Below are 16,603 nucleotides of genomic sequence, written 5' to 3' on the forward strand. Positions count from 1 at the left end.
AGAGGGTGGGTCCTTGACTATCAAAGCGGGGAATATGCCAGCAAGCAAGTATGGTGCCTGAGCAGCTTGAGACAACAACAGAGAGAGAGAGAGAAGGAGAGAGGAGAGCACTAACTGGCCTTTTGAAACCCTCCAAGCCTAGTGTGTGTGTGGGGGTGACACATTTCTTTCACAAGGCCACACCTCCCAATCCTTCCCAAATAGTTCCACCAACTGGGGACCAAGCATTCAAATATACGATTCTCTAGGGACTATTCTCACTAACCCTGCCCCCCGGGCTGTTCTGAGGGTTGGAAGATAGGGTGTGTCCAATCATGCATTCCTTCATTCATCTAGTTACCTGTTAGACTGTTTATCCGCCTACTCACCTGTCCATCCTTTTGTCTACATATGTGCTCACCTTTATCCTAGCCACCCGCTCACCCATTCATCCACCCACCCACTCCTTCTCACCCACCCACCTCTCTACTCTCCAGTAAATGTTTCTGAGTGCACATGTATACATTTATAAGCATATTATATGTATATAAGCCTATATACAAAGTACATGCTAATGTATATCATACTAGATACTCAGAGCCTCACCCATCTCCTTCCCTCTTTTCCTTCCTTTCTTATGAGAGTCTTGCTATATAGTACAGGCTATTTGTGATTCTCCTTCAGCCAACCAAGTGCTGGCATTACTGATGTGTGCCACCATGTCCAGCTATGATACTACCTTATTTATATTTATTTATTTATTTATTTTGAGACAGGGTTTCTCTTTGCATTTCTGGCTGTCCTGAAACTAGCTCTTGTAGACCAGGCTGGCCTCGAACTCATAGAGATCTGCCTGCCTCTGCCTCCCTGAGTGCTGGGATTAAAAGTGTTCGCCACCACTGCCTGGCTTGATACTACTACCTTTTGTTAAAGGTACAAGTTTCTCTGATTCATTTGTGTTTTTGAGACAGGGCCTCACTCACTCTGTTGCCAAGGCTGACATGGAACTTGCCATGCTTCTGCCTCAGTCTCTGAGTGCTGGTCTACAGGTGTGCTTCACTGTGCTGGGCAGTCAGGGCCGCTTGCCCCCTAGTCGATGGCTAGACTGTTGAACCTGTCTGTGCTGTTCATTCTTTGCCTCCCAGTTTTAATATTACTTCCTCTGCTGCTGCACTTTTTAATATAAACCAGATAATCGTCTGGAGGCATTTTTGCCCCTTGTGATCCCAATAAAGTTTCCCCAAATGCCTCTTCCCGCCCACCCCTACTCTCCTTCCTAAGAGAGAGCCAAGGCTACTCTGGTTTCTGCTAACTCCTAGCTTTTCCAGCTCCGGGGCTTGTTTCCTTAGAGGGACACTGTGACCTGTAGCATACCACAAGCTTTTTTTTTTTTTTTTAATTTAAAATTAAAAAATTGTGGTGTCAGGTAAATAAATTAATATTTTAATAGCAATAAGAAGCAGAGCACAGTCTGAGCATGTGTGAACTTAGCAGCCTCTCAGAAGGCTCTGGAGAGGGGGCTGGAGAGATGCCTCAGAGGTTAGGAGCACTGACTGCTCTTCCAGAGGTCCTGAGTTCAAATCCCAGCAACCACATGGTGGCTCACAACATCTGTAATGAGATCTGGTGCCCTCTTCTGGCCTGTAGGCATACATGGAGACTGAACACTGTGTATATAATAAATAAATAAATAAATAAATAAATAAATAAATAAATCTTTAAAAAAGGGCTCATCCTCAGCTATGCAAGAGGAGTTTGTAGTTCAGCTTCCAACTGAATACCCACACAGGGCCAGTCAGCACACGGAAGTGAAGACTGAATGTCTGAGGTGAGGAAAAAGTATAGTTGGGGTCACACTGAGGTTGTGGTGTCCAGTTAGACATGGCCAGGTAGAAGCTAGCTTTGTGGGACCCCCAGGCCCTACGTGGCATACTTGGCTCTGAGCAGAATATGGGAGCCACACCTAGCAGGCTGGGGCCCTGAATCTCAAGGTAGCTCCATCCTGTGGCAATCAAGTGTGATTCACCACCAATGGGCGATCGACCTTTGTTCCTCACTCACTGATGAAAATAGCTTGGTCCCTTTAAATAAACAGCTCACAATTTATTCAGTGGGAAGAAGGAAATATCTGTGAGGAAAAGGTGGCGACTTCACGGAAGGGGGATGCTAAGGTGTGAAAGCTGAGTTAGGCAGAGGACCCAGTCGGGACGTCTCATGCGTGGGTCTGCATCCCATAGCTGTACACGTTCCCTCTCGCTGGCGCTGGAGACTGAGTCTCAAGATGCAGGCAGTGTGGATGGTGAGGGCTGGGGACGTTGTTTTGACCTCGGTTTGAGAATATGATGAATTTCACGGTGAGCAGGAAGTTGCCACCACCATTGCCACCTTCTTCCCACGCCGTAGCACGATTAATACAAACCCAGAGACAGATATTGGGGTTCAACCTGAAGGTTAGAAAAGCAAAACAGCCAGCCACTGGTTCTTACCTCTACCTCAGTCTGAAATGGTGATCATGACTCGAGGGATCTCAGAATGAGACTGAGTGAGAGCTGTCTCTCCTATCTTATATTTTTCTCTAGGGCTGGAATTAAAGGCGTGTACCACTACGGCCCGGTTACTATGGCAAACTAGTATGGTTACTGGTATTAAAGGTGTGTGTCACCACTGCCTGGTCTGTAAAGCTGACCAGTGGGGTTGTTTTACTCTCTGATCTCCAGGTAAGCTTTATTTATTGAAATACAAATGAAATATCACCACGCCCCTCAACTCTTCCTCCCCTCCCTCCCCCTTCCTCCTTCCCTCTTCCTCCTTGTCTTTTGAGACTGGGTCTTAGGTAGCTTAGGGTGACTTTGAACTCACCTATAAACCCAAGGATGACTTTGAACAGGATTCTCCTGCCTCTGCTTCCAAAGTGCTGGAATTACTGGAATGTGACACCATGCCCTACTGAACCCATGTTCTGTATCCAGAATCCCAAGGATCCTGAAGCTTCTGGACCAGGAAGAGTCTGAAAGGATGCAGGCCTGGGCTGAGGTCAGCAGGGTGTGCATACCTGGTGCTAATAACTGGATCTGATTATCAGAAGTGCTTAAACATGGGTGGGCATGTTGGCATGTGCCTTTAATCTCAGTACTTGGGAGGTGGAAACAGGGGAGCTATGACTTTGAGGCCAGCTTGGTCTATGTAGTGAGACCCTGTCTAAAGAGATGGGAGAGGAATGTAGCCAAAGCCTGCTTGTTCATTTCCCGGATGCCCAGACCTGAAGTAATTACACAGAAAGTATATTAATTGCAATACTCTTTGACCAATAGCTCAAGCGTTTTTTTGTTTGTTTGTTTTGTTTTGTCTAGCTCTTAGATCTTAAATTAGTCCATTTCTATTATTTATATTTTACCATGAGGCTCGTGGTTTACAGGGAAGGTTCTGACTAGCGGCTCATATCTTTCTCCTCCAGTGGCTACATGGCATCTCCCTGACTCCACCTACTCTCTCCTCCTCTATCTGCTTGGAATTCCCACCTTGCCCTGCTAAGCCACTGGTGGAAACAGCTTTATTCATTAACCAATAAAAGCAACACATAGACAAAAGAACTTCCCACACCAGAAGAAGGGATAAGGAAAGGAATGGGGGATGGAGAGATGGCTTATTGGTTAAGGGGATGGATTACTTTTTTTTTTTTTTTTTTGAAGATGGGAATTTAATTCCTAGCACCCACACTATGCTGGGTAGCTTGTAATTACCTGTAACTCCAGCTCCAGGGGAACCCAACAGGAGCGCATATGTGCACAGACACACCCAAATGCAGATGAATAAAAACAAAGGCAAATCTAAAGGGAGAGACAAGCCTGGATGAAGGGATGGTCCTCAGAGTCCCCCATCCCTTACCTTGAGTTTACACCAAATTGGGTCTGATCTTATTCTCTCTCCCTACACTTCATTTTCAGGTGTCATTTGGTGACCACTAAAACTATATCATTGTCTTCTCTGCTTAGTTCCATGGTTCTTCATCAGAGAAGGTCACTCAATGTACTTCAGTGACACCAAGACCAAGGCCTAACATGCTCTGGTCCTTGCCTGTTTCTCAGCACCACCTTCTCTATCTCCTCATCTCTTTCTTCTCCCCCACCTCCTCCATCTCCTCCACCTGCTCCACCTGCTCCACCTCCTCCGCCTGATCCACCTGCTCCACCTCCTCCGCCTGCTCCATCTGTTCCACCTCCTCTACCTGCTCCACCTCTTCTACCTGCTCCACCTCCTCCACCTGCTCCACCTCTCCACCTGTTCCACCTGCCCCACCTGCTCCATCTGTTCCACCTCTTCTACCTGCTCCACCTGCTCCACCTGCCCCACCTGATCCATCTGTTCCACCTCTTCTACCTGCTCCACCTCCTCCACCTGCTCCACCTCTCCACCTGTTCCACCTGCCCCACCTGATCCATCTGTTCCACCTCTTCTACCTGCTCCACCTCCTCTACCTGCTCCACCTTCTCCACCTCCTCCACCTCCTCCATCTCCTCTGCCTGTTCCACCTCCTCCACCTGCTCCACCTGCTCCACCTGCTCCACCTCCTCCACCTCCTCCGCCTGCTCCACCTCCTCCATCTCCTCTGCCTGCTCCACCTTCTCCACCTCCTCCACCTCCTCCATCTCCTCCGCCTGCTCCACCTCCTCCACCTGCTCCACCTGCTCCACCTCCTCCACCTCCTCCACCTCCTCCTCCTGCTCCACCTCCTCCACCTCCTCCACCTCCTCCATCTCCTCCTCCTGCTCCACCTCCTTCACCTCCTCCGCCTCCTCCATTTCCTCTGCCTGCTCCACCTCCTCCACCTCCTCCACCTGCTCCACCTGCTCCACGATAATGTCTCACTGTGTACCTAAGCCTGGCCTGGACCTCATTATGTAGGATGTCTTTGGACTTGTGTTCTTCCCATCTTTACCTCCCAAGTACTGGGATTTCAGGCCCATACCATCACATCTATCTGGTGCATCCTTAGGCACACTAAATTGCTTTCTCGTACATCTGCACACACCATTGGTATGATTCTAAGCCTTGAAGTGTGACATGCTAGACACGGATTTTACAACTTATCTTCTTCGCTCATGAGTGTGCTTCTGAGACTGGTCCGTGAAGAAGCTCTTGGGGCTCCTGTGTGGCCCCTCCTTGTGCTGGCTATTGCCTTTCGCTGTCCAGTCAGCTCTGTGTTGAGGGGTGTTCACGCTATGCCTGTGGTCTGTTGTTTACAGCACCTCTGGGACCATGTGACTTTAGGTATCCTCCTACTATGTGGCATGTTTCGTTGGGCTAGCCATTCTCAAGTTGACTGTAGATAGAATCTTCTGGAAGCTTTAACAATAATCTGTGCCTGTCCCTAGAGTGCTCAGTAGTTTCAGAAGCTCCCTGGTGACTTGAGTGTGCTTCTGAGTTTGAGCCCACTATGTTGTAGTAGGAGCGGTGGGCTGTGTTCCCGCCCAGCTCCGCCTGCACGGCTAGCTTTACCCAAAATAATTACATGGAAACTGTATTCTTTTAAACACTGCTTGGCCCATTAGTTTTAACCTTTTATTGGCTAGCTCTTACATATTGATCTAACCCATTTCTAATATTCTGTGTAGTACCACGAGCTGGCTTGAAGATCTTAACCTGCGACTGTCTGGAGTGGGAGAATCATGGCGACTGCCTGACTCAGCTTCTTTCTCCCAGCATTCTGTTCTGTTTACTCCGCCTACCTAATTTTCTGTCTTATCAAAGGCCAAGCAGTTTCTTTATTAATTAACCAATGAAATTAATACAAAACAGAAGACTCTCCCCCATCACCACTATCCTGGGATGTATGCTGGGTATTTTGGTGGCTGGGTGGCTGGACCAAACAGGTACACAACCTTGTTTTTACCTGTTCTGACCTGACCTGAACCCTCTCTGGCAGTGTGCAAGTGAATAACTGTTCTGTGTGAATGAGATTGCTGAGCCAGAACCCTTGTCCAAAGCACAAACCATCTCCAGTGCCCTGTCACTGAGCCACACCCACAAAATGCGCTGTGTAATGCCTTGTGTCTTTACGTAGTAGCACAGTACCGCTGAAAAAGTGCCCAGCTGCTAACATGACAGCCTAGATCCCAGTTCAGTCCAGACTACCTTGCTATGTGTCCTAGCAGATCGTGTCCCCTGGCAGGGCTCCTTACAACTGGAACGGAGAAAAGCTGGAGTCCTGACCAGGTTTGTCTTGAGTGCCTGCCTTCAGTGTGAATTGTCAGCTGCTGGCAGCCATCTGGGCTTAGCCAGGAGGCTCTGGAGCTCAGAGAGCTCAGATGCCTTTCTGCACGGTAGCCCCCTTTGCCATGTGTGGAGTGGCTTTGAACATGAGCTTCATAGAATCCCAAAGACAATGATATAGAAATAGAATTATCCATTCAAATATTTCAATGCCTGAGACCTTGTTGTAATAAGAGCGGCAGGGCTGCGTCCCCGGCACCCAGCCGCCCGCATGGCTAGCTTATGCCCCGAAATAATTACACGGAAACTGTATTCTTTTAAACACTGCCTGGCCCATTAGTTCCAGTATCTTATTGGCTAGCTCTTACATATTGATCTAACCCATTTCTAATATTCTGTGTAGCACAACGAGCTGGCTTACCAGGGAGGATCTTAACCTGCATCTGTCTGGAGTGGGAGAATCATGGCGACTCCTGACTCGGCTTCTTTCTCCCAGCATTCTGTCTGTCTACTCCGCCTACCTAATTTTCTGTCCTATTAAAGGGGCCAAGGCAGTTTCTTTATTACTTAACCAATGAAACAACAGATAGAAAAATGACCCACCTCCATCAAGACCTGTCTCAAAAAGCCCAAAGTTAAATGAAAAATATTGCTTAGGGGCTGGTATTGTAGCTTAGTTGGTAGAGTGCTTGCCTTGCATGGACGAGACCTTGCTTTTGAGCCCCATGCTGCATAAACAGGTGTGGCAGCCCATGCCTGTAATCATAAATGCACAGACTATGGGATATAGCATTCATATAGAGAATGCACAAGACATGAAATGTTAGGAATGAATAGTTTTTCAAGCCAGCACCTACACAGCTACCTCTGTCACCGGGTCACTGCCAGTCCCTGACCCCTGCGAGAGGTCCCTCTCCACAGTAGCCCCCTCTGGTTACTTCTCAACTCCAGCCTCTGTGGGGTAACCTGAGGAAACTTTATAAAGTGCTACTGCTGTTGAGTTCGCTACAGGTGAAGACAGGGACCCTGGGCGTGGGCACAGATGGCTCCAAAATACAGTCTTACCTGGGGAGCAACGAACATTCCCCTCTTTTTAGATTATGTCTCTCTGCACTTGAATTTCTCAATGAACTCACCACTCAACAGCCCCCCCCCCGCCCTTTTTGGTGTATGGTTTTTCAAGTTAGTGTTTGTCTGTGTAACAGCCTTGGCTACCCGGGAATTCACTTTGTAGATCAGGCTGGCCTCAAACTCACAGAGATCCTCCTGCCTCTGCCTCCTGTACGCTGGGATTAAAGGTGTGTGCCACCATGACCGGCATCAGGTTAGTTTGTTACTGGGAGTTGATATTTGGAGCAGGTGTCTGTGGGTTCCTGATGTCCTCATGGAAGGTCTGAAATAAAGGTACACACAGATTTTAAGGCAGGGGACACTATTCATAAGCAAAGAGCCAGTGCAGAGCAGACCTGCCCACAAGATGGTGGTCGGCTTCAGCGGGAGAGAAGACCAAGGACTGCTTCCTGTCTGGGGCTCCCTTTTATAGGGTCTAGGTGAAGGAGGGGCTGGTGGCTGAGGGTGCATAATTTGGGTGGGTCTCTATTTTGATTGACAGATTTGGGTTACATAATCTTCTTTCTTCTGATCGTATTCCTTCCCGAGAAGCATCTGATTTTAATCATGTGTATGCCAAATTATACATACGTATAAGATGGTAAGTAGGGGTTTCTGCCTAAATGTTTACTTAGAGAATACAGTTTGTCATTGGTGTGCATGCACTGAAAACCAGTCTAGGCCAGACTGGCGTCCCGCCTTCCATGCCTGTGGGATATATTTGAAAACAAACTGTCGGCAGAAGGGGAGTTCTTGACAGTTATTCTAGGAGGAGAATCGTATTCCTCTGTTTGGGGTGAGGTGTGTGCAGCTTAATGCCAGAGGTCCTAGGCTTCTAGGAGCATTGTTAGGGGTATGTGTGTGCACTGCATGCAGGCGAGGTTCCTAGGCTGCCAAGTGCATTGTTAGGAGGGAGGTGTGTGCAGAACCTGAACCAAGTGGAGTTCCACGATGCTAGGCTTTCCCCAGTGCTCCTCTGCCTCAACTTCCTTTTCCTTGCGGAGGGACAGAGCTGCTGGTTTGTTCTGCAGGCACATTAGCAGGAAGGAGATGTTGCGAGATACTCACCAGACAGAGCAGGATTGTCCCTACTCCCTGAGCTCTTTCCATGTTTGGTCTTTCTCATTTTATCATGTGGGGATTGGACCCAGGGTCTCACGCATGCTGGGCAAGTGCTCCACTGCCGAGCTCCACCGCTGGCTGTAAACATCATTTTATTCAATAGCCACAGTGGTTTTAGGTTGGGATCATTGATGGTTAGCTTTTTTAGTTTCTGAGATAGGGTCACACTGTGTAGCTCAGGCTTGCCTGGAACTCATCATGTCTGTAGCCCAAGTTGGCATAGCCTCCCACACATTGGAATTATAGGGATGAGCCACTATACCCAGTTCACGGTGGTTTATTAACAATGCTGGTTTACCTCTCTCTCTCTCTCTCTCTCTCTCTCTCTCTCTCTCTCTCTCTCTCTCTCTCTCTCTCTCTCTCTCTCTGTGTGTGTGTGTGTGTGTGTAAAACTTGGTTCTTCCCTTCCACCTTGTGGATTCTGGGACTTGAACTCATGCTAGGTAGCAAGCATCTTTACAAGCTGAGCCCTTTTGCTGGCCCGATGGCTAATCTTGATTGTCAATGTGCTGGATTGAGAAGCACATACCTTTGGGTGTGTTTATGAGGAGGTTTCTAGCTAAGGGAATGGGGAGAAACACCCTGAATGAGAGCACCCCACCCTGTGGCTGTGAGTCTGGAAAGGATGGAAGGGGGAAGATGGAGGAAGCCCTTCGGCCCGGGTTTGCGCTCTGCTCCTCTTCTGCTATGAGGTGAGCCATGTCCTCTGCCCCACTTCCCATCACTGAACGTTCTGCCTCATCTCAGCTCTGAGCAATGGAGCCAGCTGAGCACAGACTGAGAGTTCTGAACCGTGAGCCAAACTCATCCTTCATTTTGTCAAATTGTCTCCCTCAGATATGTGTCAGCGATGAGAAACTGCCTAACACAGCTGTTCTCTTAGCAGAGAAGTCGAGACTCGAAGACCCAGTGGCCCAGTGAGGAAAGCACAGAGTGGGGAAGCGGGGCCATATCTGTCACTCAGCCTGAGTGACAGCTCACACCACTCAGGAGAAGCAGGCAGTAAACACAGGGGCCGCTACCGCTTAGCAGAGAGCCTTCGGTGCTATCACTTCAAGTCAAGTTTCTGTGCGTCTCAACTGGGAACAAAGCTGGTGTGTCTTTTTCAGCTGACAGTCTCTTACTCATCTCTCCAAGGTGCATCAACTGTCACAGCCTGGGGAGGCAGAGAAATCCCTCTGCATTACAGGTGACCTTCAAGCTAAATTTAGGTTAGTCACACACACCTTCAGTCTCAAGAGGAACCTGGATTGCCAGGCCTGTCTTAGCGCCTTGAGCTCAGGGCTCTTCACTGTGGTGGGAGATACCGTGCTTTGGGAGACATGTTCTCACTGCAGTTTTTTTCCTGCCTGAAGAACCCAACTCTGGGCTTGGTGCACATTCAGGGCCCCCAACTGCAATTTGAGTGAGAGGATATGGTTTCATGCAGTCCCTAAGGTTTTGTTCATAGTGTTACCTAATACATTGATGGGAAGAGGTGGGTCACAGACAGACAGATGTGGTTAGGAACTCTGGTCTAAATCCTGATTACCTCAGGTCAAGTTCCAGCTCTGACACTTAGGAGCTCAATGGCCTTGGGCAAAGATATCTCACTTGATGTAGGATTCCCCTCTGTATGCTATGACTATGTTTTATTACCATTGCTTAATAAAAAAGCTATTTGGCCTATGGCAAGGGCAGAATATAACCAGGTGGGAAGAGATATATAGAGAGAGTAGGCAGTCAGAGAGATGCCATGTAGCTATTGAAGGAGAAAAACTCGATAGGAACCTTATCAGTAAGCCACAACCTTGTGGTGTTACACAGATTAATAGAAATGGGTTAATTTAAGATGGAAGAGCTAGGTAGAAATACACCTGAGTCATCAGTCAGACAGTGTTCTAATTAATATAGTTTTTTTTTTTTGTGATTATTGGGGTCTGGGCAGCCGAAAAATTTTCTGTTTACAAATGGCGCCCACTGTCTGGCATGGATCCACATAATACCTACAAAAGCTTTTTTTTTTTTTTTAAAAAGGGCTTCTAAGCTGGGCGGTGGTGGCGCATGCCTTTAATCCCAGCACTCAGGAGGCAGAGGCAGGCGGATCTCTGTGAGTTTGAGACCAGCCTGGTCTACAAGAGCTAGTTCCAGGACAGGCTCCAAAACCACAGAGAAACCCTGTCTCGAAAAAGCAAAAAAAAAAAAAAAAAAAAAAAAAAAAAAAAAAAAAGAGCTAGTTCCAGGACAGGCTCCAAAACCACAGAGAAACCCTGTCTCGAAAAACCAAAAAAAAAAAAAAAAAAAAAAAAAAAAAAAAAGGCTTCCAGACCCACAAAAAATGGGCATCAATTGGAGCTTCTTGTAATTGCATATTTTCAGATAGGCTCTGCTTGTTGGTGGTGATCAGAGGCCCCTTTAAGTGGAGGCTTCCTGACTCAGCATTAGCAGCAAAAACTGCATGACTTCTTTCAGAGACAGCTTCCTGGTTCATGCTGGTAACATAAATAGCTTTGGCTTTTTTTGGGAGGTTCTGCATTTAAATGGGGTTTGTGAGCAGCATCCTTCTAGTTGCTCATTGGCGACATAGACCCACTACATCCCAGGAGCTGGGGCAGTGAGCATGGCTCTCAGAGGTGGTGAATATACTTCTGCCATGTTGGATGGGGCAGAGCCAACAGGCAAAGCTGCAACAGTTAGTCCTAGCCACTCTGCTTAACATTTTAAGAAGTGCTCCATGTCAGAAAAGGATTACAGATATGCAATAAAGACAGATTCAGAAAAAAATAAAGACCTCTAAGTGGGTCAAAGTGTTGAATAAATGCACATGGGCTTAAGAGAGACAGAGAAGAAAGAGTACAGACAGTCATAGATTATTAAAAAGTAATACAATAAAAAGAAACCATGTAAAGATGAAAAATACACAAAGAGTCTGTATTATGTATATTACTATGTTTTCTTTGAATTTTTTGACTGTGAATGAGCTAAATACAGAGAGACATTTCACTGTGTGGGCTGCTAAGCTAAACCAACATATATACTTTAAAGGTATCTTGACTTCAAAATTTGAGTCTAAGGATATGTTACTTTGGAAAAGAGGTTATGCTTTTCTTTTCACAGAAGATGAGAACCTGTGGATTACTTCTAGGCTAATGTAGTTTGATAAAACAAGACCCCCGAAAGGTCTCTGTGAACCCTAAAAATGCTTTACACAACAAATAGCAGGAAGCAGTTTGGAGAAAACAATGCCCAAATTCCCAAAATGATTGTTTATAAATGTTGATTTTCACTTTAAAACAGTTGGTTATAAATGTTTAATGGTCACAATCAATTTCTAATTAAATAAATAAACAAATAAGGGGGATAAGATAGAGATGAATACTTTGCATTTGTATGGATCTTGGTCTATTGATACAAATTTAAGGTCAATTTTGTTACACTGTGTATATGTATTTCTGCTCTTGTTTAAGGTATTGTCTTTATGAAACTCATTTAAAAATGAAATATTTAGAATTTATTTAGAAATATTTAGAAATACAGATTAATGTTATCTATAATAATCAAACTTTTAGTCATGTTAGTTAGGTTTTTCTAGATATACAAAGATATGTTTCAGTTAGATAACTTCAACACTTCAAAAACCTACAGTATGTGGCATTAAAAATGTTTTAAGAACTTAGACTTTCTTGACAGTGAGACATGTCTGCTTGCTTCTAGAAGTAGCAATTACTTCAGAGAGGCTAATAGACATTTAAGAAACTTGTTATGGAATTTGCCTTCAATATGACAAGGTTAGCCATTTCAGCAAGAAAATATTCTTGCCTGAACTGCCTGATGATATGCTGTATGAACTGGACATGCAGTACTCACAGAGGAATGACAGCTGAACTTTCCAAAAGATGGGATGGTCCTTCAGGTTTCCTGCTTCGTGGAAGAAACTGCCAGACATTCTGCAGGACACAGAAGAAAGCAACTGATGAACTTTGCTAGTACAAGGCAGAACAGATCTTCAAATTTCCTTCTTCACTGAAAAGTCTGCTGGATATTATTGGCCTATAGGCTGAATATGGATACCCCAACATTACAGAAGAACTTTGGGTTACTGTCCAGGCAGTGAGATTCTGCCAATTCTAGAGTTTTGGAAGTTGCTTACAACGCACTTCCCGTATACTTAGGTAATAGTATATCCTTCTGGGGTCTTTGAGGGAGTTGAAGAATAGATAGTTATAATTATAGTTTTCCTTAGTTATGATAAAAGATAAAGTAGATATAAATATTGTAACTATAATTCTTGCTTGATACCTGTTTTGTTATATGCAATTTTTCTATGTTAAAGTTAAAGCCTTCCTTTTTATTTAGACAGAAAATGAAAGATTATGTAAAATTCCCCTCTGTGTGCTATGGATATGTTTTATTACCATTGGTTAATAAAGAATCTGCTTTGGGCTATGGCAGGGCAGAATATAGCCAGGTGGGAAGAGATATATAGAGAGAGTAGGCAGAGTCAGAGAGATGCCATGTAGCCGCCGAAGTAGAAGGACACTGCCGGAACCTTATTGGTGAGCCACAGCCTTGTGGTGATATACAGATTAGTAGAAATGGTTTGATTTAGGATGTAAGAGCTAGGTAGAAATATGCCTGAGTCATTGGCTAAACAGTGTTGAAATTAATAAAGTTTTTGTGTGGTTCTTCAGGTCTGGGCAGCTGGGAAATGAATGAGTGGCCTCTGTTTTTACACTTACTTCTCTTGGTCTCCTTTTGTCATCTCAAAGAGGCTCATAACAGCAATCATCTTACAACCATCTTATAAAGACATAATATGTTTGTATTTGTAAAGACTTTGACCCTGCATGCAAATGCCATGGGATATGGGAGCAAGGAAGAATTAGTCATACTGTCTTTATCTCATTTACCCCCAACTCCCATCTTTCCATGCTGGAGTGGAACTCAGGGTTGAATGCTGGCAAGTACCCTACTGCTGAATTACACCTCCAGTCCTATTTTGTATTTGTACATCTGTATTTTGTTGTCCAGGACTTTTTGTGTTAATTATGCATAATATACTATATTCCGTTTGGTTTTTCACATTATTATGTTAACAATATTATTTTTAAAAATTATTTTTAAAGATTTATTTATTTATTATATATACAATGTTCTATTAACATGTACACACCATCATCAATGGTTGTGATCCACCATGTGGTTGCTGGGAATTAAACTCAAGACCTCTGGAAGAGCAGCTGGTGCTCTTAACCTCTGAGCCATCTCTCCAGTCCAACAATTTTACTTGTATTTATATAAAAATAACTTTTATTTATTTTTTGACAATTCCATACATGTACCCAATGTATCTTAATCACATCCACCCGCAGTTCTCTCTTCACACAGACACTCCCCTCACATGTCTTTAAATTTTTTTTTTTTTTAAAGTAGAGTCTCACTATGGCATTATGTAGTCCTGACTGTCCTGGAATTCAATATGTAGACCAGGGTGGTCTTGAACCCACAGAGACCCATCTGCTTCTACCTCCCAAGTGCTGGATCAAAGGTGTGTGCCACCACCACCTGGCTCTACTCTTTTGGTATTCAACCTGCCAAGCCCAGCTGGTGTGGGATGCTGACTGATCCTGTTGGCTTGTCTTGTGCAGACCATGTGCAAGTGGCCACAGTGGCAGTGAGTTAATCAGTGGAGCAGCTGTGCCATGCTCAGGAAATAGATTTATACAGTAGTTCTTTCATCCGATGCCTCTTAAGTTCTTTTCGTCCCCTCTTCTTCCATGGCCCCTGAGACTTAGGGGATGGAGCTTGATGAGGACATCTTGTCTAGGGCTGAACACTCAACACTTTCTTATTATTGTCAAGAAGCTGAGCTTTCAGTGTTACCTTAAATTCTGTTGCCAAGGAGAATGCCTTGCCCCTACCTCACAACTGGCTGGCATCTGGGAAATGGATGTGGAAGCGAGGTCCTTGTGTTTAGTGGATGATCTACCATTGAGCCACACTCCCAACCCTTTAACGCCCCACTTCACAGTGGTATAAAGAACATGGTCAGTCCCAGGCTCTGGGTGTTAGGGTGCAAACATTTTCTTTTTCTTTTCTTTTCTTTTTTTTAAAAGATTTATTTATTTATTTATTTATTTATTTATTATGTATATAGTGTTCTGTTTGTCTGTATTCTTGCTGGCCAGAAGATCTCATTACAGATGGCTGTGAGCCACCATGTGATTGCTGGGTATTGAACTCAGGATCTCTGGAAGAGCAGTCAGTGCTCTTAACCTCTGAGCCATCTCTCCAGCCCCGGGTGCAAACATTTTCGATACGGCTAAGAGTTTATTTTATTTATTCAATGTTATGTTCCAACCTGTGGTTTCATGTATCCTATGCCATTTCTCTACCACTGAACCACACCACCCCCCGAAAGACTGAGATGTTAGAGGTTGTGGCCTGTGAATGACATTGGGGTGGCACTGGAATAAAGATTAGAAAAAAGCAAGGGAGGGAACAGCATATGTTGTAGAAATATCCCTCTTCCAGGTGGAGGGACATTATGCACAAAGGTCCTGTGGTGAGAGAAGTCAGGATGGCTGGCAGAGAGAGGTAGGGGAGAGTGCTAGGAGCTTAGGAAGTGCTGTGGCTGGGAGTGGGGGAGGAAGTCAGGATGACTTTGAGGAAAGTATGATGGAAATGGGAAGCTGAGAGACAGGTTGATCCAAGGTTTTCTCAGAGGCTCCATGAAAGGAAAAAGGGAACACCAATGTCTTAGAGTTATGGTTTTATTGCTGTGAAGAGACACCATGACTATGGCAACTCTTATAAAGAAAACATTTAATTGTGGTGGCTTGCTTACAGTTTCAGAGGTTCAGTCCATTATCATAATGGCACGGCAGTGTGCGGGCAGACATGGTGTGGGAGGAATAGCTGAGAGTCCTATGCCTTGCAGGCAACAGGAAATTGACTGTCACACTGAGGGAAGCTTGAGCAAGTGAGACCACAAAGCCCGCCCCCACAGTGACTCACTTCTTCTAACAAGGCCATACCTCCTAATAGTGCCACTCCCTTTGGGGACCATTTTCTTTTAAATCACCATGACCAATTCAGTTTTGTTTTGTTTTTTTTTTCCCCAGGAGCAGATTTGGCAAGGTCCTATTTGGTGTTTAGGCCAAGGCCTTGAAGGAGTTACAGTTTTGGTTCCTGGAGACTCTTGAAGAGACTGAAGTTATCAGTCCCAAGGCCACTGAGCACTCAGCCTCTGATGCCCTTGAGATACTTGTGTTCCCTTGGTGTGGCTTTGTTGGATTAGCTTCCTGCTGTATTCCCGCTGGAAACTGTATAGAAGATGCTGTATTTCTTACTAAGTTTTCTTGGCACAAGACATAGTTTGTATAAGACCTCTGCTTTCTTCCCTTCTTTTTTTTTTTTTTTTTTTTTTTACTACAGATTCATCCTTTTATTAGCCATGGTATCAAAACGCCTAGTCAAAAAGACCAAAGCCCATGTCGTCATCAGACTCCTCGGATTCTTCCTTCTTGGCTTCCACTTTCTTCTCCTCAGCTGGGGCAGCAGCGGTGGAGGGGGCAGGACCGCCTGCTGGTGCGGCTCCGGCTGCAGGAGCAGGCCCACCAGCCCCTACATTGCAGATGAGGCTCCCAATGTTGACATTGGCCAGGGCCTTTGCAAACAAGCCAGGCCAGAAAGGTTCAACATTGACACCAGCTGCTTTAATGAGGGCATTGATCTTATCCTCCGTGACCGTCACCTCGTCGTCGTGGAGGATGAGGGCGGAGTAGATGCAGGCGAGCTCAGAGACGGAGGCCATGTTGCGGACTGCCGGCACGGTGCTAGTCGCCGGATGAAGTGAGGGCCTCACCCCAACGCGGCCTTAGCTTCCTCGGAAGGACCGAGCACCTTGGCGGCAGCAGAGGAAAAGGTCCTCTTCCCTTCTTTGTTGTTTCTCATTGCTTGGTCCTCCCTCTCAGGAACCTGTCATGGAAGAACAACCTTTTGGTCCAGGTCAGAAAGCCAATGGAGGGATTTTTGAAGCATAGAAAAAAAAAACAACCCTCAAACCGTTACATTGTAGTTATTTCTCTTGTTACTGGGACATAACACTCAGAGACAACTAAAAGTAGAATGGCTTGGTTATGGCTTGTGGTGGAGAAGACACGTGTCCTGGTCAGCTTGTTGTTGCTGTGATAAAACACTG

The 16,603-nt window shown here is 45.5% G+C and overlaps 1 protein-coding gene across 1 annotated transcript; it reads right to left on the reverse strand.

Moving 5' to 3' along the window:
• Positions 1–15,831: 15,831 nt before the first annotated feature.
• Positions 15,832–16,322, reverse strand: LOC130880328 (60S acidic ribosomal protein P1). Its single transcript, XM_057779307.1, has one exon. It carries the CDS (start codon positions 16,214–16,216, stop codon positions 15,872–15,874), a length of 345 nt encoding a protein of 114 aa, XP_057635290.1. The 5' UTR covers positions 16,217–16,322; the 3' UTR covers positions 15,832–15,871.
• Between the last annotated feature and the right edge of the window lie 281 nt (positions 16,323–16,603).

This window comes from Chionomys nivalis, chromosome 8 (assembly GCF_950005125.1).
Source record: "Chionomys nivalis chromosome 8, mChiNiv1.1, whole genome shotgun sequence".
Classification (NCBI taxonomy): domain Eukaryota; kingdom Metazoa; phylum Chordata; class Mammalia; order Rodentia; family Cricetidae; genus Chionomys; species Chionomys nivalis.

Bases quoted from the DNA above. Each gene is read 5' to 3' on its own strand.
- LOC130880328 (XM_057779307.1), bottom strand. From the start codon at position 16,216: ATGGCCTCCGTCTCTGAGCTCGCCTGCATCTACTCCGCCCTCATCCTC.